The sequence below is a fragment of the Leucoraja erinacea genome, chromosome 8, assembly GCF_028641065.1.
Source record: "Leucoraja erinacea ecotype New England chromosome 8, Leri_hhj_1, whole genome shotgun sequence".
NCBI classification, from domain to species: domain Eukaryota; kingdom Metazoa; phylum Chordata; class Chondrichthyes; order Rajiformes; family Rajidae; genus Leucoraja; species Leucoraja erinaceus.
In genome coordinates, this window is record NC_073384.1 from 35,436,249 (window position 1) to 35,461,757 (window position 25,509).

The 25,509-nt window shown below is 44.2% G+C and overlaps 1 protein-coding gene across 1 annotated transcript in view; it reads left to right on the plus strand.

Moving 5' to 3' along the window:
- The window catches only part of plg (plasminogen), a 50,026-nt gene that overhangs the window by 17,701 nt on the left and 6,816 nt on the right, over nt 1-25,509 (plus strand). Inside the window, 12 exon segments of the mRNA XM_055639436.1 lie at nt 490-652; nt 802-923; nt 1,528-1,684; nt 4,011-4,204; nt 7,323-7,471; nt 8,681-8,777; nt 11,560-11,677; nt 12,099-12,173; nt 15,936-16,073; nt 17,519-17,546; nt 17,548-17,629; nt 23,895-24,040. Of these exon segments, the coding sequence (XP_055495411.1) occupies nt 490-652; nt 802-923; nt 1,528-1,684; nt 4,011-4,204; nt 7,323-7,471; nt 8,681-8,777; nt 11,560-11,677; nt 12,099-12,173; nt 15,936-16,073; nt 17,519-17,546; nt 17,548-17,629; nt 23,895-24,040 (1,469 nt within the window).

Below are 25,509 nucleotides of genomic sequence, written 5' to 3' on the forward strand. Positions count from 1 at the left end.
TGCGTATCTTGGCTCCCTGGCAGCCTTGGGGGAACATTCAGGTACTGTTTGACTCCTCGTGGAGACTGTGACCTTTGTTAGTCCGGCAAAATGAATAATCCTGAAAGGCTCTGGAACCAAGGGTGCTGGAAAATCGGTGGTGGACCTGTACAAGGTTTAAAAGAGATGTGCGGGGCAAATTCTTTTACACATAGGGTGCTGGGTGCCTGGACCGTGTTGCCAGGGATGATGGTAAGCGCAGATGGGTTAGTGGCATTTAAGAGGCTCATGGATTTGCAGACAATGGAGGGATATGAATCAAATACAGGCTGAGAAGATGAGTTTAGCTTGGCATCATGTTCGGCATGGAGATTGTGGGCCTAAAGGCCTGTTCCTGTGCTGTACTGTTCTCTGTTTGGCCTCGCTTCATTCTCTTGCTCTTTCTCCACGCCCCCAACGTGTGCAACTCCTCAGTAGTAGGTGTTTTTGTTTCCTCTTCCGGTACTATAGAGGGAGCGCCCCCTGCTGTCAAGGTCGAGGCGCATTGCTACACAGGCAAGGGCCAAGCCTACCGTGGGACCGTGGCGACCACCATTTCCGGTGAGGTCTGTCAACAATGGAGCTCTTTGGTCCCACACCAGCACACGAGGACCCCAGAGGATTATCCCTGCAAGTAAGTAGTCCGGCCATTCCCCTTTCCCAACCTCACCCCAGACCATCTCGTTCAGCCAACTGTCCCGGCGACTTGGGTCGAGTGGCATTCACTGGGCAAAGGCAGCGTTGGCAGATTCCTTCTCCTCACTGCTCTTCCATCCGTTACAGAGGTCTCGAGGACAACTATTGCCGCAACCCGGACAACGAGAAGGAGCCTTGGTGCTACACAACCAACCCAAAGGTCCGATGGGAGTATTGTCCAGTGCGAAAGTGCGGTGCCTCCCTGCCAGGTGAGATGTCCACTCTCATCCTCCCCATGAGGAAGGGTCACAGCCCAAACCTTCACCTATCTATCTTCTCCAGAGATGCTGCTTGACCCTTCTTGAATCAGTGCCTCTGGTGGGTCCCTTTCATGGTGCTGGATCAGTACATGCAATGTACATGTCCACCGTGTCCACGAGTCTCTGTAGGTTCCTTCGTTACTGGGTGTTTGAGTTGCTGAACCAGGCCATGATGCAACCCATCAGAGTGCTCTCCACCATACACCTGTAACGGTTCAATAGAATGGATAGGACAGGTTTGAAGGGATATGGGACAAACACAGGCAGGTGGGACTAGTGTAGTTGGGGCATGTTGGTCGGTGTGGACAAGTTGGGCCGAAGGGCCTTTTTCCATGCTGTATGACTCTATGACTATGAGTGTTCATTTGACGTACTGAATCGCCTCAATCTTCTGAGGAAGTAGAAGCATTGATGCAACTAATCAGTATTTACCTCGTGAAGGTTGCAAGGTTGATGCAACCAGAATAATTTACCATGTGAAACTAGCAAATAGAAGTGGAGAGTTGATCTGTTAATCAGAATTATCTCAAGATCTTTCCATGTTTACTTTCAGAGCCTGTGCATGAGGGCGGACCCACTGATTGTTACAGAGCCAACGGCATTGCCTATCGTGGAACCACTTCTGTGACTCGGTCAGGGAAAAGATGCCAGCACTGGGATTCCATGGTACCACATGCACACAGCAAGAATCACAGCAACTTTCCTGACGCGTACGTGCATACAGAAACACCAACCTCTTCTCGAGCTCAGCGAAAGAGACAGCCTCACAACATTAGGGCATCATAGCCCAAAGTTACTGGTTCTGGATGCCCCATTACAGGAAGGATGTGGAGGCTTTGGAATGGGTACTGAGGAGGTGCTTGGATTAGAGGATATTAGCTACAGGGAGAGATTGGACAGACGGATTGTTTTCTCTGGAATAACAGAGGTTGCGGGTATTCCTGATAGAAGCAGGGCAAGTTTTTCACAGAGAGGGTGGTGAGTGCCTGGAACATGCTGCCAGGCATGGTGGTGGAAGTAGATGCAATGATGGCATTTAAGAGATTTTTAGATAGGCAGATGGATATGCAGGGGGTGGAGGGATATGGATTATGTAGATAAGAGATATGTATTTCCTTATGGATATGGTAGATGAGATGGTCTAGGCATCAGGTTCAGACCAGGAATTGTGGGTCAAAGGGTCTGTTCTTGTGCTGTACTATTCTTTATGAAATTTACGAGAGGAAAGTCCTCAAAATGTCTGATGATAACAGGTCTGGGGTTGTTATAGCAATGTGCAAGAGAGAGAGAGATTTGCTCTGGGGATGTCTGGCACTCTGAGAGAGGCAGGTAGAGGCTTGCTTTAAGCTCCACTACAAGACGGCATCCCTGACAGCACTGCGCTATGTGCTCAACTCCCAGGACTGGGACTGACTCTCAGAAATGAGGGTGCGCATATCGTCTCGAGTCTTTAATGTTAAAATCAGCAAAAATATGTAGCAGCACCCTCCCTCTGACCACTGTAGGTCCATAGGCAGTGTTGTACTACACTGGACTATCACATCTCAAAGGGATCTCCCTGCCTGCTTTTTCCACACATCCCACCTCGAGCCCAGTTATTTTCTGTCAGCTTCTTCATTCTTCTCATCGCCTCTTTAATGGATTATCTTGTCTTGTTCCTGTATCCCACACTCCCACCCTATTTCATCTGCCCCTTTCACCTATCCTCTCCGCCCGCCCCCACCTTTCTGTATTTGTCTTCTTTGGATCCACTCCCCTCACCTGTATCCATCTATAACTTGCCAAGATTTGTCCCGCCCCCACCTCTTTCCCAGCATCCTCCCGCCTACTACAATCAGACTGATGAAAGGCCCGACCCTAAACGTCAGCCGTCCGTGTTCTCCAGAGATGCTGCCTGATCTGCTGTGTTACCCTAGCATTTTGTGCCTTTTTGCCTTCTCCTGGTCTCCTGTGTTCATTCTGTCTCACTCCATACTATTTATGCCCAGGCTTCCTTTGTTTCGTGAAATGTAAACCACCCTTTTTAATAGTTATCTGCAGTTGCCAAATGGTGAAACACAATGTCCTCCTCAGATATTTAACAACCTTAAGGGTGCACAAAATTATGAGAGGAATAAATCAGGTAAATGCACCAAGCTCTTGGTTCATAGAGTAGGTGAATCGAGAACCAGAGAACTTAGGTTTAAGGTGAGGTGGGGGAATAATTTAATGGGAAGTTGCGGGGCGACTCTTTACACAAAGAGTGGTGGGTGTATGGAACAAGCTGCCAGAGGAGGTAGTTATGGCAGGTACTATTGCAACATTTAAGAAACATTTAGATAGATACATGGACAGGGTAGGTTTAGAGGGATAATGGCCAAACACAGCCAGGTTGGACTAGTGTCGAAGTGTCAGATGGTCAGTGTGAGCACGTTGGGCAAATTTCCACACTAAATAACTCTAACCAAGACGGACTAACTCATACTGGAAAACCTTCACATTTTCAGGCTGAAACCGCCATCTTTCTCGCAGACCCACCCACCCCCCACCCCCTCAACCCGCCAGAGAGTCCAGCAGTCAAACCTAAACAAACTACACTTCCCCAAGCACTGCCACTGGAAGTACATAACACAACAGAACAGTACAGCACAGGAACAGGCCCTTTGGCCCACATGTTTGTGCCGAACATGATACCATCTTAAACAAATCTCCTCTGCTGGCATGCTAATCCATGTCCCTCCATTCCCTGCATTCTCCCCGTAGCCTGCGTGGGGTTTCTCCAGGTGCTCTGGTTTCCTTTCGCACTGCAAAGACATTCAGGTTTGTAGTTTAATTGGCTTTGGTAAAATTGTAAATTGACCCTAGTGTGTGTTGGATAGTGGTAGTGTGCGGGGTTCGCTGATTGGCGTGAACCCGGTGGGTTGAAGGGCCTGTTTCCATGCTGTATCTCTAAACTAAACTAAATCCCCATCATCTATCTTGAATGTGAGATTGTGATTTTCAGACTCCTGTATGTTCCTCCCAATCTCTGATTCTTTTCTCACTGTCAATCCACAGGGGATTGCTTGACAATTTTTGTCGAAATCCTGATGGCGATACGTTACCTTGGTGCTTCACCACCGACCCGTTAGTCCGATGGGAGTATTGCCGCATCTCAAAATGTGATGCCACACCGAGTCTACCTACGTCCACTTTAAGACCCGCTGTGGTACCAGAAACGCAAAGTAGCCAAGTTCCCATCACTGGACAAGGTAACCAGAAGCAACTTCATGTGTAAGGATGATTGGTTTAAACCAAAGATAGACACAAAAAGCAGGAATAACTCGGCAGGTCAGGCAGCTTCTCTAGAGAAAAAGAATAGGTGTTTTCTGGTCGAGACCCATGTTCAGACTGAGAGTCAGAAGAAAGGGAAACAAGAGATATAGACGATGATATAGAGGGATATAGAACAAATTAATGAAAGATATGCAAAAACTAACGATGATCAAGGAAAGGTGGCGTCCACGCTGGACCATGCTAGGTGGACCATGCTAGAGTTATGCAGACCGTGAAACTCAACATGATGACAATGAAACTAGTACGACCACTAGGGTGTGGTAGGGACAGAGAGTGAGGGGGTGCAAGAGTAATTGAAGTTAGAGAAATCAGAATTTGTATCACTGGGTTGTAAGCTAACCAAGCGAAATATGAGGTGCTGTTCCTCCAATCTGCATTTGGCCTCACTCTGACAATGGAGGAGGCCCAGGACAGAAAGGTCAGTAAGGACATTGGAATATTGTATCCAGTATGTGGACAGAATTCATCCTGACATCTCAAAATCTTTGTCCAAATACACAACAATGAAGATGCTGTCAACATGAAATTAAAATGGTTGGGCCCTGGGGTGTGTTGTGGAGCAGAGGGATCTTGGAGTACAGGTATATAGGTTCCTAAACGTGACATCATAGGGATGATGAGGATGGCTTTTGGCACATTGGCCTTCATCTATCAGGGTATTGAGAATAGAAAGGGGGATGATACATTACAGTTGTACATGACATTAAAACAATATTTGAAAGATGGACTGGTCTAGAGGGATATGGGTCAATATCAGAGTTCAGGATCAGTCAGGTTTCTGGTGCTGTGAGGCAGCAGCTCTACCAGTTATGCCACTGTTCCTCCCTTTTAAACATCTTATCTCAAACACGACATCTATAGTAATGCAACACTCTTTCAGCGCAAGCCTTCCTTAGCTTTGAATTGCAGCCTTAGCCTAGATTGTTTAGTTTAGTTTAGTTTAGTTTAGTTTAGTTTAGTTTATTTACAACATGGAAACATACCTTTTGGCTCAATAGATATGACTAAATATGAACTGCCTTGTTATAACTGGATATTATAATACTCCATAGAAATGTAGAAACTGGATAGTCATAGACATAATCCAAAATATAGTAACAATTTAGGTGGGTTAAACCATATTGCCCTGGGGAATGTTGTGGAGTAGAGGGATTAACGACCAGGTACATTGTTTCTTGAAAGTGGTGTTGCAGGTAGATAGAGTGATGAAGAAGGCTTTTGACATGCTGACCTTCATCAGTCAGACACTAAAATTGGGACCGAAAATAGACAAAAAATTCTGGAGTAACTCAGCGGGTCATGCAGCATTTCTAGAGAAAAGAAATAGGTGACATTTCAGGTGCAGACCTTTCTTCAAACTGAGACTCAGTCTGTCTCAGTCTGAAGAAGGGTCTCGACTCAAAACGTCACCTATTCCTTATCTCCACAGATGCTGCCTGACCCGCTGAGTTACTCCAGCATTTTGTGTATATCTTTAGTGTATACCAGCATCTGCAGTTCCTTCCTGCACATGAAAGTTGGGATGTTATGAAAATAGACAATAGATAATAGGTGCAGGAGTAAGCCAATTGGCCCTTCGAGCCAGCACCGCCATTAACTGTGATCATGGCTGATCATCCACAATCTGTACCCCGTTCCTGCCTTCTCACCATATCCCCTGACTCCGTTATATTTATCTTTATGTTACAGTTATATTACAGTTGTGCAAGACATTGGTGAGACCATATTTGGAGCACAGTATTTAGTTTGGGTCGCCCTGCTGTAGGAAAGATGCCATTAAGTTGGAAGGATACAGAGAAGATTTACCAGGATGTTGCCAGAACTCGAGAGCCTAGCTATAGGGAGAGATTGGGCCGGCTAGGAGCAGCAGGAGGATGAGGGGTGATCTTATAGAGGTGTATAAAAATTTGAGGGGAATAGATAGGGGGAATACACAGTAGGAGAATTAAGAACCAGAGTACATAGGTTTAAGATGAGAGGGGAAAGATTTAATAGGAACCTGATGGGCAATATTTTCACCCAGATGTAAATATCTGGTGGGGTACCCGGACGTGGCGTCGAAGGACGAAAAGCCGAAGCAAAGAAGTCAAAGCCAAACAGCCAAATGGAAACGAAGCCGACATGCCAAAAAACCGAAAGGCTGCATCGCCAACAAGCAAACTCACCGAATGCCGCTGCCGAAAAGTCAAATAATGGACATGACGTCGCCGCGGGGGGGGGGGGCGGTACTTGTCAGCGATTGTTCCAGACCCCCGCGTCCATCACATCACTGGTCGGTGGAGATGGGAGGGTGGGGGTCATTTTCCCCCACAAGCCCTTATTTGGCTTTTCGGCAGAGCGGCATTCGGTTAGTTGGCTTGTAGGCGACCCAGCCTTTCGGCTCGGTGGCGTTTCGGCAGAGCGGCCATTCGGTGAGTTTGCTTTTAGGCGACGCAGCCTTTCAGTTAGTTGGCTTTTCGGCGTCCCGCCGTTTCGGTTTATTGGCATTTTGGCTTCGTATGTTTTCAGTTATTTGGCTTCGACTTCTTTGCTTCGGCTTCTCGTCCTTCAACGCCACGTCCGCACACGCTCTGGTGGATATATGGACCAAGCTGCCAAAGAAAGTGGTTGAAGCTAGTACTATAACGCCATTTAAAATATATTGGACAGTACTTGAGTGGAAAGATTTAGACGGAGTGGAAAGGCTTAATAGAAGCCTGACGGGTAACTTTTTCACACAGAGGATGGTGGGCATATGGAATGAGCTGCCAGAGAATGTAGATACAAAAAGCTGGAGTAACTCAGCGGGACAGGCAGCATCTCTGGAGAGAAGGAATGGGTGACGTTTCGGGTTGAGACCCTTCTTCAGATAATGTAGTTGAGGCAGGTACTATAACAACATTTAAAAGACATTTGGATGGGTACATGGATAGGAAAGGTTTAATAGGAACCAGAGTGGTAATTTTTTCACAAAGATTGTCCTAGATCCGTCGGTCAATAACATGTTGGTCATTTTCTCCCCACCCGCACCCTGTTGTGACAATGTTTTGCCAGATTGCAAGCTCGGTATCGGGGAGTTGTATCGTGGGACCCGATCCATCACATCATCTGGCAGGATCTGCCAAGAATGGTCGGCAATGCAACCCCACAACCACCATAGCTACACAGCCCAGACTCACCCTGATGCGGGACTGGACAGCAACGTAAGTTGCGCACCACCGCGAGGATGGGTCGGCGCAGCAGTGCAGGGAATGCGCACCGCTCCTTCTGTTCAGCCCCTCCCTTGCAACAATAAACTTAGGCAGCGGTGGTTTCTTTGCCTCGTAGTCTACGCTGTAAAGTGCTATCTTCCTACCTCTCTGGCCACTCACCTCACTCCTTCTCACATCAACAGTTCCATCCCTGTTCCCGAAAGACCGTCGGTGTGGTTGTGATTCAACTTCAGAAATGGATGACTGGACGCCAGGGTCCATGAGGGCCAAGGTTGTGTCATTATACTTCCACAGGGGGCATTTCTCTGGATGTGTACCCTGAGAATATCGAACAGTACAGCCCAGGGCCTCAGCCCACAATGTCTGTACCGAAGAACAACTCTTGCCTGCACGGGATCCACATCTCTCCACCCCGTGCATATCAATATGCCTAAATTTAGCTAAAGCTTAAACGCCACTAGCGTATCTGCTTCCACATTTACTTCCATGTAAAAAACATGCCCTGCACATCTCCTTTAAACGTTGTCCCTCGCATCTTAAAGCTCTGCCCTCCCGTCTGCGAGCAAAAGGTTCCTACTGTATACCCTATCTATGTCTCATAATTTGATGTACTTTTATCAGATCACCCCTCAGCCTCCAAAGTTCCAGAGAAAACAATCCAGGTTTATCCAACTCAACACTCGCAGTGAGATGCTCCTTCACTTCCTGCCTCTTTGCACATTTCCTTTGCATCAGAAAGAATGCAGATGCCACTTTACAAAAGAAAATACAAAATGTTGGAATAACTTAGTAGATCAGGTGCATCCCTGGAGAACATGGATCGGCAACATTTTGGGTTGGATCCTTCTTAAGACTGAAGAAGGGTCCTGACCCGAAACATTACCTATCCATAACCTCCAGAGGTGCTGCCTGACCCGCTGAGTTACTCCAGTACTTTGTGTTTTCCTTTGCTTCGGAATTGGGCAGAATCCCTCGGATCTTGACCTCTATGCCTATATATCTCTTCTCTCTTAGTATCATTTAGGACTCTATCTCTTTGACTAAACTTCTGATCACCTCCCTTAGTACCTCTTCACCTGGTTCCGGCACCTAAGTTCAATACATAATGAGGCAGCTTTAAATGTTTTTAACTGCATTGCTTCATTATATAAATGCAAGGTTTTGTCACTGCTTAACTAAAACAGTCTTGTTTTAATACAGTATTGCCGAAACCCAGACAGTGATCTCAACGGTCCATGGTGTTACACAACAGATCCAAAGAAAAGATACGACTATTGCGATGATATTCGACCTTGCGGTAAATTCTATTTCTGGACTAACTCTGTGCACCCATCATAATTTATGTTAAGCTGTAATTCTATGTGCATGAATTACTTATGAAACATAGAACAGTATCTCATAGGAATAGGCCCTCTGCACCACAATGTCTGTGCTCAACATAATGCCAAGATAAACTAATCTCCATTGCCTGCACGTGATCCATACTCCTCCATGCCATGTTACAACATTTTGAGATGTTAAAAGTCAAGCCTGTAATTCATCCCATCAGATAAAGCATAAAAAGAACTTCAACTTGATACCTAATTCACTTTCATATCTTCAGTATTAAAAAAGGTATGGTCATTTTAATATTCGGCAATTAGCATCTTGTTCCCAATTGCTTTTCCATTAACTTAACACAAAAGCTGTGATCGAGGACAGTCAATTAACATAAAACCCCACAATTTTATTAAAAATTAAGAGAACTGAATGAAATTTTCAGTTATTATAGATTGAAGCATTCTGAAGCAAATATTATACATCTTACTTGGATGACCTGAAATTAAAGTATATAATTAGTTAATTACCTAATTAAGTAGCTAATTACAAAATTAACTGTTGTGACGGAAATAGTAATAAACACCCAGACTGCCTTGAAAATTCAAAAATGTGATATTCTCAAGATCAGAACTTTAATATTATTGTATTATATGCTGTATGTCCGTAACAGACAGGTAAATAAATTACAATTTCTAGCGAAAGACCAAGTCTTCATGGAGAAGATCAGCTGCTAGCTGGTAGATCGGCATATCATAATCAGTAGCATCATCATATTCCTCAGACTGCAACCAATAAGCAACCCGGTACACCTTGTTTTTCCTCAACTTTTCAATTTTAGCATTGTAAACTGCAAGTTTTTGCTCTTCAAACCACGCATGGCATGCTTTTCTGCCCACTACTTTCCCATTCAGACTGACTTTTTCCAAACGAGGTATACAAGCATAAGATGTGTCCATTTTTAAGATCCCTCTTAGACTCGGGCATGACATAGAAATACACTTCAAGGTGAGCTCCAGCTATGTCAAGCTGAGCATTTGGATTGACAATTTTACATTTCTTCTTTGGAAGCATCTGAAAAATGTAAAGAAAAAAACCCACTGAACAGCATTCAGTAGAAACAAGTTTTTATTTGCAGAAAAAAAGTTGAAATTATGTTGTTCAACAAAATGCCTAACACGTCAAACATTAAAACAAATAGTAAATACCCTACAAAAAATTCATATTCATCAGTATTATCAAATCAATTAAATTAATCTAAATTCAATTACTAGATCTAAACATCTATTCCATTCTTAAGAAAAGGCTGAAAATAAAATGTTAAATAGTCGAAGTATCCAAATAACAAGCTGATCCCATTCGCACAAGAATTCACAATACAACATGATTTTTAAATCTCACTTTGTCATGAATTTCTATGCCAACTTGAAGGAATTAAATGTTTAATTCCCATAAATTTTACTCTGTTGGTTTATAACACTGCAGCAGGCAAGGGCCGTTTTACACAGACATGTGTTAAAAATCCACAAGCATCCACTGTCAAGATAATTAAAATCAATTTTTTTTGCACAATCATGTCATAAGAATAGTAAAATTATCTATATTTTGTGTAATTGTCTATCCATGATCAATATTTTCATACCTAATATTTGACTAAAAACTATGTACTGTGGAAGTTTTTAGTCAGATATTTAGTAGGAAAATATTGATCATGGATAAACAACGCAAAATCAAGATAATTTAGATATCCTTATGTCATGATTATGCAAGAGATAATGAATTTGATTATCTTGAGAGTGGATGCTAGCGGATTATGATACAGAGATTGGATTGTGGCCGCTGCCATGATTTTGCTCACATTCAGAGTCATGGGACAGGGCCTAAATAACATATTCGCATCATCAGATTATAATGAAATTACACCAAAAACCAGATAAGATGTTAAATAAGTGTCCTACAGTACATATCTTTTGTTTTGTCCTGAACATGCGATCTGTGATTTTGAAGGCGTTGAAGTTGGGCCCGACTTTCATCCAGCGATTTTTTTTAAAAACGCGAACGAGATGACAGAACAAAATTTCCTCATCAGCTTGTCGTACAAGGAAATCCCTCCCCGACAACCAATAAAAACCTGCATTTTACTCACCTCCCACACAGTTTCTCGAATCGCACGCATGGGAAGTGGGCAGATCTAGAACGCCACTGATGGCAGGAATTTGTAACAACGCTAATCTATGTGCCTATCCAAAAGCCTCCTGAGCCTAATCCTAGTATCGTATCTCCCTCCGTCACCACCCCTGGAAGCACATTCCAGGTGTCCACCATGTTCCATGTGAGAAAATTGCCCGGCATATCTCCTTTAAACTTTGCTCCTCTCACTTTAAAGCTACTGTATGTCCTATCATCGTCAACATTTCCATCCTGGGGATAGCACTTCCTGTAGTACCTGTCAATGGTGGGGCAGTCAGTACCCATGATGGACTGGACAGTGTCCATCACACTTTGTAGTCTCCTTCGTTCCTGGGTATTCATAATGCCGAATTATGCCATGATGCAACCAGTCAGCATGCTTTCCACCATACGCCCATAGAAGAACTATAGAGTGTTCCTCAACGTACTAAATCTCCTCAATCTTCTAAGGAAGTTGAGGCATTTATGAGCTTTCTTCATGATTTTGTGAGTTTTCTGGGCACCTTCAAACAGCGAAAATGTAGAAAAGAGGAACTTATATGGTTGCGATATTGTTCATTCTGCATTACCAGAACTTCCTAATGAGTGTGGATTACCTAGCATTGAACCCAAAAAATGCTTTGGACGAATTGTTGGCGGCTGCATATCTAAACCACACTCCTGGCCTTGGCAAGTGAGCATCCGCACAAGGTAGGAGCCTTTCCCCAATATGATGTGAAGTCTTTTCCAGATAAATTTACAGGTTTCTGTGGCAGCACAGTGGGTGGGACTGGAGACGGGGAATTTGGCCTCGGATGGGGTTTAGCTGAGAGTCTGTGGTGTGCTGCATGTGGGACTTCATTTATACTGGAGAGTCTTGTAACTGAGACATCAAAGGGCAAATGTAATAGCACTGTTCAAAATAGGAGTGGGTTTTGAGAACGCTGAACAAGTAGAACTGCCTGGGGGAGGAGCAGTAGTCATGTTGGTGAATTCGAATAAGGAAAAGGTAAAATAAGGTGAATATTTAACATTATTTGCATTCATATTTATTTTATAAGCCTCTATAACCATATCCTTATTAATCAACTGGTGTTACATTAGTAAAACAAAATGTCCTTGTTTCAAACAGGTTTGGTCAGCATTTCTGCGGAGGAAGTCTCATTCATCCCCAGTGGGTTCTCACTGCCAAGCACTGCCTGGATCGGTAAGGGAGTGAAGCATTACATCCACGAATCTGAAAATGTAAACATCATGTACGGAATACTTTCTGTGCCCTCTGAAGAAGGGTGCCGACCCAAAATGTCGCCTGTCCATTTCCTCCACAGATACTGCCTGACCCGTTAGGTTGAGTTGAGTTTAGTTTAGTTTAGAGATAGTGGGGAAACAGGCCCTTCGACCCACCGAGTCCACGACGACCAGCGATCACCCGTTCACACTAAATCTATGCTATCCCACTTTCACATCCACTTCCCACACACAAGTGGGGGCAATTTACAGAGGCTAATTAACCTACAAATCCGTATGTCTTTGGGATGTGGGAGGAAACCGAAGCACCTGGAGCAAACCCATGCTGTCAAAGCGAAAATGTGGCCAGACCCCTGGCACTGTGAAGTAGCATCTGCACAGCTGTGCCACTGTGTTGCCAGTACTTTGTGTTCCGACTGCACTTTGTGTTTTGCTCATGACTCCAGCATCTGCAGTTCCTTGTGTCTTGTGACTCTAAATCTTAACCTATGAATGTTATGTGCCTGCTTCATCCAACGTGGTTAGCTTGGAGATACAAGTGACTACAGATGGTGGAATCTTGAGCAAAACACAAATGCTGGAGGATCTCAGCAGTCTGAACAAGGGTCCAGACCCAAAACTCTGCCTGTCCATTCCCTCCACAGATGCCTTCTGACCTGCTGATGGTTTTTGATTAATTGATTGAAAGACACAGCATGGAAACAATCCCTTCAGCCTACCAAGTCCACGGCGACTGTTCACACTAGTTTCATGTTATCCCACTTTCTCATTCCTACTTCTCATTCCTCACACACTAGGGGCAATTTACAGAGGCCCAAATGACCTACAAAGCCGCACGTCTTTGGGATCTGGGAAGAAACCGAAGCCCTTCGAGCCAGCACCGCCATTCAATGTGATCATGGCTGATCATCCACAATCAGCACCCCGTTCCTGCCTTCTCCCCATATCTCCTGACTCCGCTATCTTTAAGAGCCCTATCTAGCTTTCTCTTGAAAGTATCCAGAGAATCAGCCTCCACCGCCCTCTGAGGCAAAGAATTCCACACACTCACAACTCTCTGTGTGAAAAAGTGTTTCCTTATCTCCGTTCTAAATGGCTTACCCCTTACTCTTAAACTGTGCCCCCTGGTTCTGGACTCCCCCAGCATCGGTAACATGTTTCCTGCCTCTAGCATTCTAAGATTCATAGAAACATAGAAACATAGAAATTAGGTGCAGGAGTAGGCCATTCGGCCCTTCGAGCCTGCACCGCCATTCAATATGATCATGGCTGATCATCCAACTCAGTATCCCGTATCTGCCTTCTCTCCATACCCTCTGATCCCCTTGGCCACAAGGGCCACATCTAACTCCCTCTTAAATATAGCCAATGAACTGGCCTCAACTACCCTCTGTGGCAGAGAGTTCCAGAGATTCACCACTCTCTGTGTGAAAAAAGTTCTCCTCATCTCGGTTCTAAAGGATTTCCCCCTTATCCTCAAGCTGTGACCCCTTGTCCTTGTCCTGGACTTCCCCAACATCGGGAACAATCTTCCTGCATCTAGCCTGTCCAACCCCCTAAGAATTTTGTAAGTTTCTATAAGATCCCCTCTCAATCTCCTAAATTCTAGAGAGTATAAACCAAGTCTATCCAGTCTTTCTTCATAAGACAGTCCTGACATCCCAGGAATCAGTCTGGTGAACCTTCTCTGCATTCCCTCTCATCCTTCTAAATTTCAGAGTATACAAGCCCAGCCGCTCCATTATCTTAGCATATGACAGTCCTGCCATCCCAGGAATTAACCTTGTAAACCTACGCTGCACTTCCTCAATGACAAGAATGTTCTTCCTCAAATTAGGGAACCAAAACTGTACACAATACACCAGGTGTGGTTTAACTGGGGCCCTGTACAACTGCAGAAGGACTTATTTGCTCCTATTCTCAACTCCTCTTGTTATGAAGGTCAACATGCCATTCGCTTTCTTCACTGCCTGCTGTACCCGCATGCTAATTTCATTGACTGATGAACAAGGCCCCCCATACCCCGTTGTACGTCCCCTTTTCCCAACTTGACACCATTTAGATAATAATCTGCCTTCCTGCTTTTGCTACCAAAGTGGATAACCTCACATTTATCCACATGAAACTGCATCTGCCATGCACCTGCCCACTCACCCAACCTTTCCAAGTCACCCTGCATTCTCATAGCATCCTCCTCACAGTTCAAACTGTCACCCAGCTTTGTGTCATCTGCAAATTTGTTAATGTTACTTTGAATCCTTTCATCTAAATCATTGATGTATATTGCAAATACTTGCGGTACCCCACTAGTCACTGCCTGCCATTCTGAAAGGGACCCGTTAATCCCTACTCTTTGTTTCCTGTCTGCCAACCAATTTTCTATCCATGTCAGCACTCTACCCCCAATATCATGTGCCCTAATTTTGCCCACTATGTGGGACCTTATCAAATGCTTTCTGAAAGTCCAGGTACACTACATCCACTGGCTCTCTCTTGTCCATTTCCCTAATTACATCCTCAAAAAGTTCCAGAAGATTAGACAAGCATGATTTCTCCTTCGTAAATCCATGCTGACTTGGACCGATCCTGTTACTGCTATCCAAATGTGCGGCTATTTCATCTTTTATGATTGACTCCAGCATCTTCCCCGCCACCGATGTCAGGCTAACTGGTCTATAATTCACTGTTTTCTCTCTCCTGCCTTTCTTAAAAAGTGGGATAACATTAGCTACCCTCCAATCCACAGGAACTGATCCTGAATCTATTGAACATTGGAAAATGAACACCAATGCATCCACAATTTCTAGAGCCACTTCCTTAAGTACCCTGGGATGCAGACCATCAGGCCCTGGGGATTTATCAGCCTTCAGTCCCATCAGTCTACCCAACACCATTTCCTGCCTAATGTGGATTTCCTTCAGTTCCTCCGTCACCCCAGATCCTCTGGCCACTAGTACATCAGGAAGATTGTTTCTGTCCTCCTTAGTGAAGATGGATCCAAAGTACCTGTTCAACTCATCTGCCATTTCCTTGTTCCATATAATAAATTCACCTTTTTCAGTCTTCAAGGATGCAACTTTGGCCTTAACTAATTTTTTCCTCTCCACAAACCTATGGAACCTTTTACTATCCTCCTTTATATTCTTGGCGAGCTTACCTTCTTACCACATCTTGTCTCCCTGTATTGCCTTCTTAGTTATCTTCTGTTGCTCTTTAAACATTTCCCAATCCTCTTGCTTCCCGCTCATCTTTGCCACGTTATACTTCTTCTCTTTAATTTTATACTGTCCCTGACTTCCCTTGTCAGCCACGGTCGCCCCTTACTCCCCTTGGAATCTTTCTTCCTCTTTGGAATGAACTGATCCTGCACCTTCTGTATTATTCCCAGAAATACCTGCCATTGTTGTTCCACTGTCATCCCTGCTAGGATATCTTTCCAGTTAACTTTGGCCAGCTCCTCCCTCATGGCTCCATAGTCCCCTTTGTTCAAATGTAAAACGGACACTTCCGATTTACCCTTCTCCAGCTCAAATTGTAGATTATAACTTACCATACTATGGGAAATTGTGCAAATTCCATGCAGACAGCACCGGATGTCAGGATCGAAACCTGGCCTCTGGTTGTGCGAGGCAAAGGCGTTACCAGTTGAATGAACAAATTATATTACTTCTGTTTTAAAAGTAAATGTAGCAAAAATTGACAACATTTTCCATAATTTCAGGATTAGTCGGCCTTCAGACCTCAAGATCTATCTTGGAATACACACAGAGAGAGCCTTGGAAAATTCAAGACAAATCAAAGAAGTTGGTAAAATTGTCTCACATCGCATAAGTGACATTGCTTTGCTAAAGCTGACAAGGTATTTGTTCATTTTCATTTCCTTTCAAAACATACCATAGAATTTAAGAAAACAGATGAGGAAAGAAGGAGTAAAATGACAAGCCAGAGGGGGGGATGTTGGTGAGCAGGGGATATGGACATTGGAAAAGGGGGGAGGGGAGGGGGGGATATGAATGAGACATGATATATGGCGTCTCAGGGTTGCGAGATATACGTACGAAGGAAGAGAAAGGAGATGACAACGGGGAACATGGAACATAGAACAGAACAGCACAGGAACAGGCCAGCAATGTCTGTGCCAAGCATGATACTATGGCAAACTCTTATAGTTTAGTTAAGTTTATTATACCGTGTGCGGAGAAAAACTTTTGTTGCGCGCTAACCAGACAAATCACACACCAGTGGAAAGACAATACATGCTTACAAACAAGTCATCCACAATGTACAGATACATGATGAAGAGGATAACGTTTGGTTGTGTTTATAGTTTGTTTGGTTGTTTGTCTTTTGCACAAAAGTCCACGAGCATTGCCACTTTCATTTCACTGCACATCTCGTATGTGTATGTGACAAATAAACTTGACTTGACTTGACGTTTAGTGCAAGATAAAGTCCAGTAAAATCTGATTAAAAATAGTCTGCGGGTCTCCACTGAGGTAGGTGGTAGCTCAGGACTGCTCTCTAGATGTTGAATGGGTTGTTTCAGTAACAGCTGGGAGGGAACTGTCCCTGAACCCATAACATTTCATACTTCAGTACCTCTTGCCTGATGGGAGAGAGGAAAAAAGGGAGTGACTGGGTGAGACTCGTCCTTGATTATGCTGCTGGCCTTGCCGAGGCAACGTGAGGTGTAAATGGAGTCGATGGAATGGAGGTTAGCATGTGTGACGAAGTCTAACGAAGGGTCCTGCCTGTCTGTTCCCGCCACAGATGACACTCGGGCATTTTGTTTTCTCTATCACAGTGGTGCATATAATAGAGCCGCTCCTCTCACCACCAGAGTTGATCCATTGGAATTTATCTCTGGAGCTGTTACGCTATGATGCTGAAACAATATGTCCTGCACTCCATTATTTTTCTCTACTCTATCTGGTGTACTTCTACAAAAAAAAGACACAACATGCTTGAGTAACTCAGCAAGTCAGGCACATCTCTGGAGAACATGGAGAGGTGACATTTCAGGTTGGGACCCTTCTTTGGACTGACTCCCGACCTGAAACATCACATGTCCATGTTCTCCAGAGATGCTACCTGACCCACTGAGTTACTCCAGCACTTTGTGTCTTTTTTTGTAAACCACCATTCACAGTTCCTTGTTTCTACATTCTTTTGTGCTTGTGTTTGGCTTGATCATACTCATGTATAGTATTGTATGTTCTGTAGGATAGCCCGCAAACAAAATGTGTTCACTGTAACACATGACTGTTATAAATTAATAATTCTAAATGCATCTTTTGGTTTCAGGCCAGCAAGGTTGAACGACAAAGTGAGATAGTATAGTCTGCCTGCCTGACAAGTTCTTTATTTTATCGAGTGGAGTGGAATGTTATGTCACTGGCTGGGGAGAAACTAAAGGTATAATCTGTACAAATGTGCCTCAAAGTCCATCCTAAGGGTTTGCAGGCTGGTGTTTTTCCTCTTTATTTTGCCTCTTTATTATTTATTGTATTACAGTATGGTTAGTTCAAAGTTGTAGATTCATAGAGTCATACAAGCCCTTTGGCCCAACTCATTCTTGCCGACCATTCTAAGTAGCAATGTTACAAAAAATCAAGTGTAATTTATCCCATCAGATAAAACTTAAAAATAAGTTTAATTTGTCACCTAATTCACTTCATATCTTAAGTATTAAAAAAGTTATGGCCATTTTCATACTCGGAAATTAGCATCTTGTTCCCTATTGCTTTTCCACTGACTTAACACAAAAACTGTGATCGAGGACAGTCAAATGGCCATAACTTTCTTAAAAATTAAGCGAACTAAAAGAAATGTTCAGTTATTATAGATTGAAGCATTCTGAAACAAATATGAAACAATCTTACTTAGATGGCTTGAAATTAAAGCATATAATTAGTTAGTTACCTAATTGTAGCTAATTATAAAATTCAATTACTTGATCTAAGCATCTATCAATTTCTTAAGAATAGATTAACATTTTTAAATAGCCTAAGAGTCCAAATAACATTCACACAAGATTTCACAATATAACATAATTTTTAAATCTCATTGTCATGGATTTATAGGCCAAATGGAAGGAATTTAATGTTTAATACCTGTAAATCAATGGCCATTTAAATCATCTTGCGAGTGGGTTTTTCTGGAACGTGACCATTTGGAACGTTGCGGTTTGCAGTGATTTAGACCCCCATAACGGCATGAAAAACACTGCCGGTTGGTATGGAGACTAAACCACCGTTTTGCAACTTAAAATGTGAACTAAAGGCATCTTAAGGACCACTTTTATACATAAAAATAGACAGCTTTCTTTTACCTGTCACCTACATGAAATCCGTCCCCGTTGTCGGCGTTAGAAACTGATTTTCAAATCACCCCAGCGATTAACTTGTCGGGCGATTAAAAAAAAAAAATACACAGAACGGCCGTCAGAACGATTCTTCAGCAAATGCTTGCACTCCAACCAAATATAATCCAGGACAAGGTAGGAAAGAAAATGTGTTTTAACCCCCCCCCCCCCCCCCCCTCCCCCTCAAAGGCGCCAAAATCGCTCACACGGCCAGTGGCAGAATTGCAACGCCGCTGAAGGTAAGTATTGTAACACACCTATTCTAAGCTATTTCTATTTGCATGCGTTTTGGCCGTATCCCTTTAAACCTTTCCTCTCCATGCATCTGTCCAAGTATATTTTAAATGTCCCTCTGAGTGAAAGAGTTACCCCTCGGGTTCCTATTCAATCTTTCGCTTCTCACTTTAAACCTATGTCCTCTGGTTTTTGATTCCCCTACTCGCCTGTAACTAGTGGTGTGCCTCAGGATTCGGTGTTGGGCCTATTACTGTTTGTCATCTATATCAATGATTTGGATGAGAACGTACATGGCAAGATTAGCAAGTTTGCCGATGATGGGTGGTATTGCAGATAGTGAAAATGGATGTCAAAATTGCAGCAGGTTCCTGGTCAGTTGGCCAGGTGGGCTGAGGAATGATTATTGAATTTAATGCAGAGAAATGTGAGGTATTGCATTTTGGAAAGTCTGACATGGGCAGACTACACAGTGAATGGTAGGACTCTGGGTATTGTTGTAGAGCAGAAGGATTCAGGAGTGCAGGTCATAGAGTTATAGAGTGATACAGAGTGGAAACAGGCCCTTCGGTTCAAGCCACAATCGGCCAGCTATATGTCCCACCTGCCTGCACTTGGTCCATATCCCTCCAAACTTGTCCTAACTGTGTACCTGTCTAATGGTTTCTTAAATGTTGGGATAGTCCCAGCCTCAACTACCTCCTCTGGCAGCTTGTCCAATATACCCACAACCTTTTGTTCCATACACCCACCCACCACCCACCACCCTTGAGGCACACCACTAGTCACAGGCCTCCAGTCCGAGAAGCAACCTTCCACCATCACCCTCTGCCTCCTTCCATGAAGCCAATTTGCTATCCATTCAGCTACCTATCCTTTGATCCCATGCGATCTAACTTCCAGAGCAGCCTACCATGCGGTAACTTGTTGAATGCCTTACTGAAATCCATGTATACAACATCTACAGCTCTGCCCTCATCGACCTTTTTGGTCACCTCTTCAAAAAACTCAGATCTGTGAGACACGACCTCCCACGTACAAAACCATGCTGACTATCTCTAATCAGCTGTTGCTCATCCAAATGCCTGTATAACCTATCCCTGAGAATATTCTCTAGTAACTTTCCAACTACAGATGTTAGGCTCACTGACCTATAATTCTGGTACATAGGCCGGTAAATAAGGTACATAGTTCCTTGAAGGTGGAGTCACAGGTAGATGGTGTGGTCAAAAATGTTTTTGGCCCATTGGCCTTCATCAGTCAGAGAACTGAGTATAGAAGTTGGGAAGTCACATTGCAGTTATATAAGACGTTGGTGAAGCCGCATTTAGAGCATTGTGTTCAGTTCAGGGCATCATGTCACAGAAAAAGTGTTGTCAAGTTGGAAAGGGTGCAGAGAAGATTTACAAGGATGCTGCCAGGGCTTGAGGATTTGAGCAATAGGGAAAGGTTGAGCAGGCTGGGACTCTATTCCTTGGTGCACGGGAGGATGAGGTATGATCTTATAGAGATGTACAAAACATGAGAGGAATAGATTGGGTAGATGCACAGCATTTTTTGCCCAGAGTAGGGAAATCGGGAACCAGACGACATAGGTTAAAGGAGCAGGGGAAAAGATTTAATGGGAATCCGAGGGGTAACTTTTTTCCACAAAGGGTGGCAGGTGTATGGAACGAGCTGCCAGAGGAGGTGGTTGAGGCAGGGACTATAGCAACTTTGAAGAAACAATTAGACAGGCAAATGGATAGGATAGGTTTAGAGGGATATGGACCATGTGCAGGCAGGTGGGACTATTGTAGATGGGATATGTTGGTCGGTGTGGGCAAGTTGGGCCAAAGGGCCTGTTTCCATGCTGTTTGTCTCTGTGCCTCTCATGAAATAAGAATATCATTCCCGGGGAATATGACAATAACACACACTTGTCTTTTTTCCCTCATGAAGGCCTGGTTTCATAGAACATAGAACAGTACAGCATGGGACAAGGCCCCTTGGCCCACAATGACCATGTCGAACGTGATGTCAAATGAAACTAGGCTCCTCTGCCTGCATGTAATCCATATACCTCCATTCCCTGCATATCCACTTGCCTGTCTAAAAGTCTTTTAAACGTCACTATTGTATCTGCCTCCACCACCACCTCAGGCAGCATATTCCAGGCACCCACCACTCTCATGTAAAAAAACTTGCCCTGCACTTCTCCTTTAAACTTTGCCCCTCTAACTTTAAAGCTATGCTCTTTAATCTTTGACATTTCCAATCTGGGAGAAAGGTTCTGACTGTCTACCATATCTATGCCTCTCATCATTTTATATACTTTTATTTGGTCTCTCCTCAACCTCTAACCTTCCAGAGAGAACAATCCAAGTTTGTCCAACCTCTCCTTGTAGCTAATAACTCTTAACCTTGGTAATATTATTCTGCTCCCTCTCCAAATAAATTTGTTGTTGAAATTTTAGGCGTAGTTTATGTATAATTTGGATTTTGTGTGTCTGTCTGAGTCTATGTTCCTGTGATGTTGCTGCAGGATTTTCATTGTATCTGTACCCCACCATACTTGTGTATCTGACAATAAACCCAACTATGCCACGTCACGCCAAGCCATACCATAACACACCATACATTGCCACATCATACCACACCATGTCACACCACACATACCATACCACACCATGCCATATCATACGTGAGGCTGCTAGGGAAGATGAGAGCCCATGGTATCAAAGGGCAGATACCATGCTAGCACGGATAGCAGGTTGGCTGGATGGCAGAAGGTAAAAAGTGGCAATAAAGGGTTTTTTTTCTGGTTGGCTGCAGTGACTAGCAGAGTTCTGCAGGGGTCGGTGCTGGGGCCACTACTCTTCGCATTGTGCATTAATGACTTGGATGAGGGAATTGAAGGTTTTGTGGCCAAGTTTGCAAATGATACGAAAATAGGTGGAGGAGCAAGTAGTGTAGAGAAAGCATGGACTCTGCAAAAGAACTTGGATATGTTGGGAGAGTAGGCAGAGAAGAGGCAGATGGAATATAGTGTAGCGAAGTGTGGAGTCATGCATTTTGGTAGTAGGAATAAAGACGTAGATTATTTTCTAAATGGGTAGAGCATCCAGAAAGGAGAGGTGCAAAGGGACTTGGAAGTGCTGATGCAGGATTCCCAAAAGGTTAATTTGCAAGTCAAATCGGTTGAAAGGAAGGCAAACGCAATGCTAGCATTTATATCAATAGAGCTAGAATACAAAAACAGGGATGTAATGCTGAGGCTCTATAAAGTGCTGGTCAGGCCGCATATGGAGTATTGTGAGTAATTTTGGACACCATATCTGAAGAAGGATGTGCTGGCTCTGGAGAGGGTCTAGAGGAGGTTTACAAGAATGATCACAGGAATTAGTTGGTAGACAAAAATGCTGGAGGAACTCAGCGGGTGAGGCAGCATCTATGGAGTGAAGGAATAGGCGACGTTTCGGGTCGATACCCTTCTTAGTTGGTTAACATATGATGAGCGTTTGACTGCACTAGGCCCATACCCGTTGGAGTTTAGAAGGGTGACGGGGAAACCCATTGAAACTTACCAATTAGTGAAAGGCTTCTATAGAATGGATGTGGAGAGGATGTTTCCACTAGTGGGAGAGGCTTGGACCAGAAGTCTAGCCTCTGAATTAAAGAAAGTTCCTTTAGGAAGGAGATGAGGAGGAATTTCTTTAGTCAGAGGATGGTGAATCTGTGGAGGCTGTCAATGGATATCTTTAAGGCAGAGATAGATAGATTCTTGATTAGTCTGGGTGTCAACGGTTATGCGGAGAAGGCAGGAGAAAGTGGTTAGATGGGAGAGATAGATCAGCCATGATTGAATGGCGAAGACTTGATGGGCCGAGTGGCCTAATTCTGCTCCTATCTCTCATGAACTTATGATACCACACCATATTATTCCACACTATATTATTCCACACCACACCATACCACACCACACCACACCATACATACCACACCATACCACACCATACCACACCACACCACACCACACCACACCATACCACACCATACCACACCATACCACACCATACCACACATACCATACCATACCACACCATACCATACCACACCATACCACACCATACCACACCATACCACACCACACCATACCACACCACACCATACCACACCACACCATACCACACCATACCACACATACCATACCACACCATACCACACCATACCACACCACACCATACCACACCACACCATACCACACCACACCATACCACACCATACCACACCATACCACACCATACCATACCACACCATACCACACCATACCACACCACACCATACCACACCATACCATACCACACCATACCACACCATACCACACCATACCATACCACACCACACCATATTATTCCACACCATACCACACCACACCACACCACACCATACCACACCACACATACCATACAATACAACACCGCACCATACCATACAATCCCACATATACCAACTTTACCATGCTATACCATAGGTCATATCAATAAAGGCTACCCTACTCTGGGAAAGATGTGCACAAGGACATGCCAGGAGGAATTATGCAATCAATTTGGAGTTCCAGTATTCTGGGAGAACTAATAGGAAGATCTGGGACAGCAGTCCCCACTGGCCCTAGCACCCTCCTGTTGACATGGGCAAATGACCCACTCATCTCCACTGGTCTTTGCACTATCCCATTGGCATGGACACCTGACCCCCCCCCATCTCCACTGACCCAGACCTGCTTCTACTGGCGTTGTGTCTACCTGTGCCCACTGGCCTTGTCCCCCACCGGCACAGGACCAAATACAATCAGGGGGGAGTTCACGGGCATTTGAGGTTTCACGTTTACAGTGGAATAGGAGGACATATGCGCAGGAGCCAGACTGAATGGCCTCCTCGGTCGTCGTGAAGAAGTAACCAAGACGTCAGGGCCACCTCAGTGAGGTCTGGCCATTTTATGTCTAATTTACATTCATAACCCTGCCAGTAATAAGTTCTGGCCATTGAACGTAAGGATGCCAGCTGTAGACACTCTGTTGTTCATTTATTCTGACTGCACAGGAACCAATGGTGACGGGTTTTTAAAAGAAGCAGGATTCCCTGTGTTCGAAAATAAAGTCTGCAATCGGCCCGAATACTTGAACGGAATGGTGAAGACCACCGAGCTTTGTGCTGGGAACATAGACGGCGGGGCAGACAGTTGCCAGGTAGGTGAATTATCCTGTGGTGTAGGACAGCTTCCAGCAATGTCACATTCACATTCCCATTTGACGTGTAAGGTACTTTGTAAGTGATTCAACTAATCATGTTCCATGTGTAGGAAAGAATTGCAGATGCTGGTTTAAATCGAAGGTAGACACAAAATGCTGGAGTAACTCAGCGGGACAGACAGCATCTCTAGAAAGAAGGAATGGGTGAGGTTTCGGGTCGAGGCCCGTCTTCAGACTGATCCATGTTTAATAATATTAATGTTCCATGTATTGATTGAAATGTGAAGTACACATTTAGAATTAACAAGGGAGGAGTTCAAATCTGGAAGAGGTTCCCTCATCCCTTCCCTTCCAAACCATCCCGTCCCAACATAATTTCCCCAACACCACAGGAGATGCAATACCTGTCCATACACCTCCTCCCTCAACTCCATCCTGGAACTCCGACAGTCCTTTCAGGTGAGGCAGAGGTTGACGCACCTCCTTCAACCTCATCCACTGTATCCGGTGATCCCGATGTGGGCTCCTATTTGTCGGCGAGACCAAGCATAAACTGGACGATTGTTTCAATGAACACCTTTGTTCAGTCCGCCTACGCGATCTCCTCGTTGCCAGACATTTTAACTCCCCTTTCCATTCCAATACCGACCTTTCTGTCCTGGGCCTTCTCCACTATCAGATTGCGGCCACATACAAATTGGAGGAACAGCACCTCATATTTTACTCGGGTAGCTTACAATCCAGCGGTATGATTATTGATTTCTCTAATTTCAAGAAACCCCTGCCTTTCCACCTCTCCATCCCTCTCCTACCCTCGTCGTCTTGTTAGTTTCACTGTATGTACAGTATCTCTTTGTTATGACTTACTCCACAGCCAACAATGGACGATTGTGGGCTCCTTCACCATCAGTGCCGGTCTGATTTGACATGTACCTTTTCATAACTCTAATTTCCCACTCCCCTGAATCTCAGTCTGAAGAATGGTCTCGAACTGAAACGTCACCTATTCCTTTTCTCCAGAGATGCTGCCTGAGCCACTGAGTTACTCTAGCATTTTGTGTCTATCTTCAATGTAAACTAGCATCTGCAGTTCCTTCCTACACACTAGCAGTGGTTTTGTTTGAATGGTAACTCTCAACCTGCAATAACCTCCCAGGAATAATGGGAGAAAATGACCTCACAAATCCATTGAGTTTATCCCATTATTGAGAACCGAAACATCACCTCTCCATATTCTCCAGAGATGCTGCCTGACCAGCTGAGCTACTCCAGTGCTTTGTGTCATTTTTCATAGTACAGGCGCTTCAGGCGCTTCAGCCTACAATGTCCATGACCAGTTAAACTAATCTCCTCGGCCTGTACAAGATCGATATACCTCCATTTCCTGTATATCCACGTGCCTATCCAAAAGCCTCTTACACATTGTATCTGCCTCCTGGTGAAGCATTCAGGGCACCCACCACTCC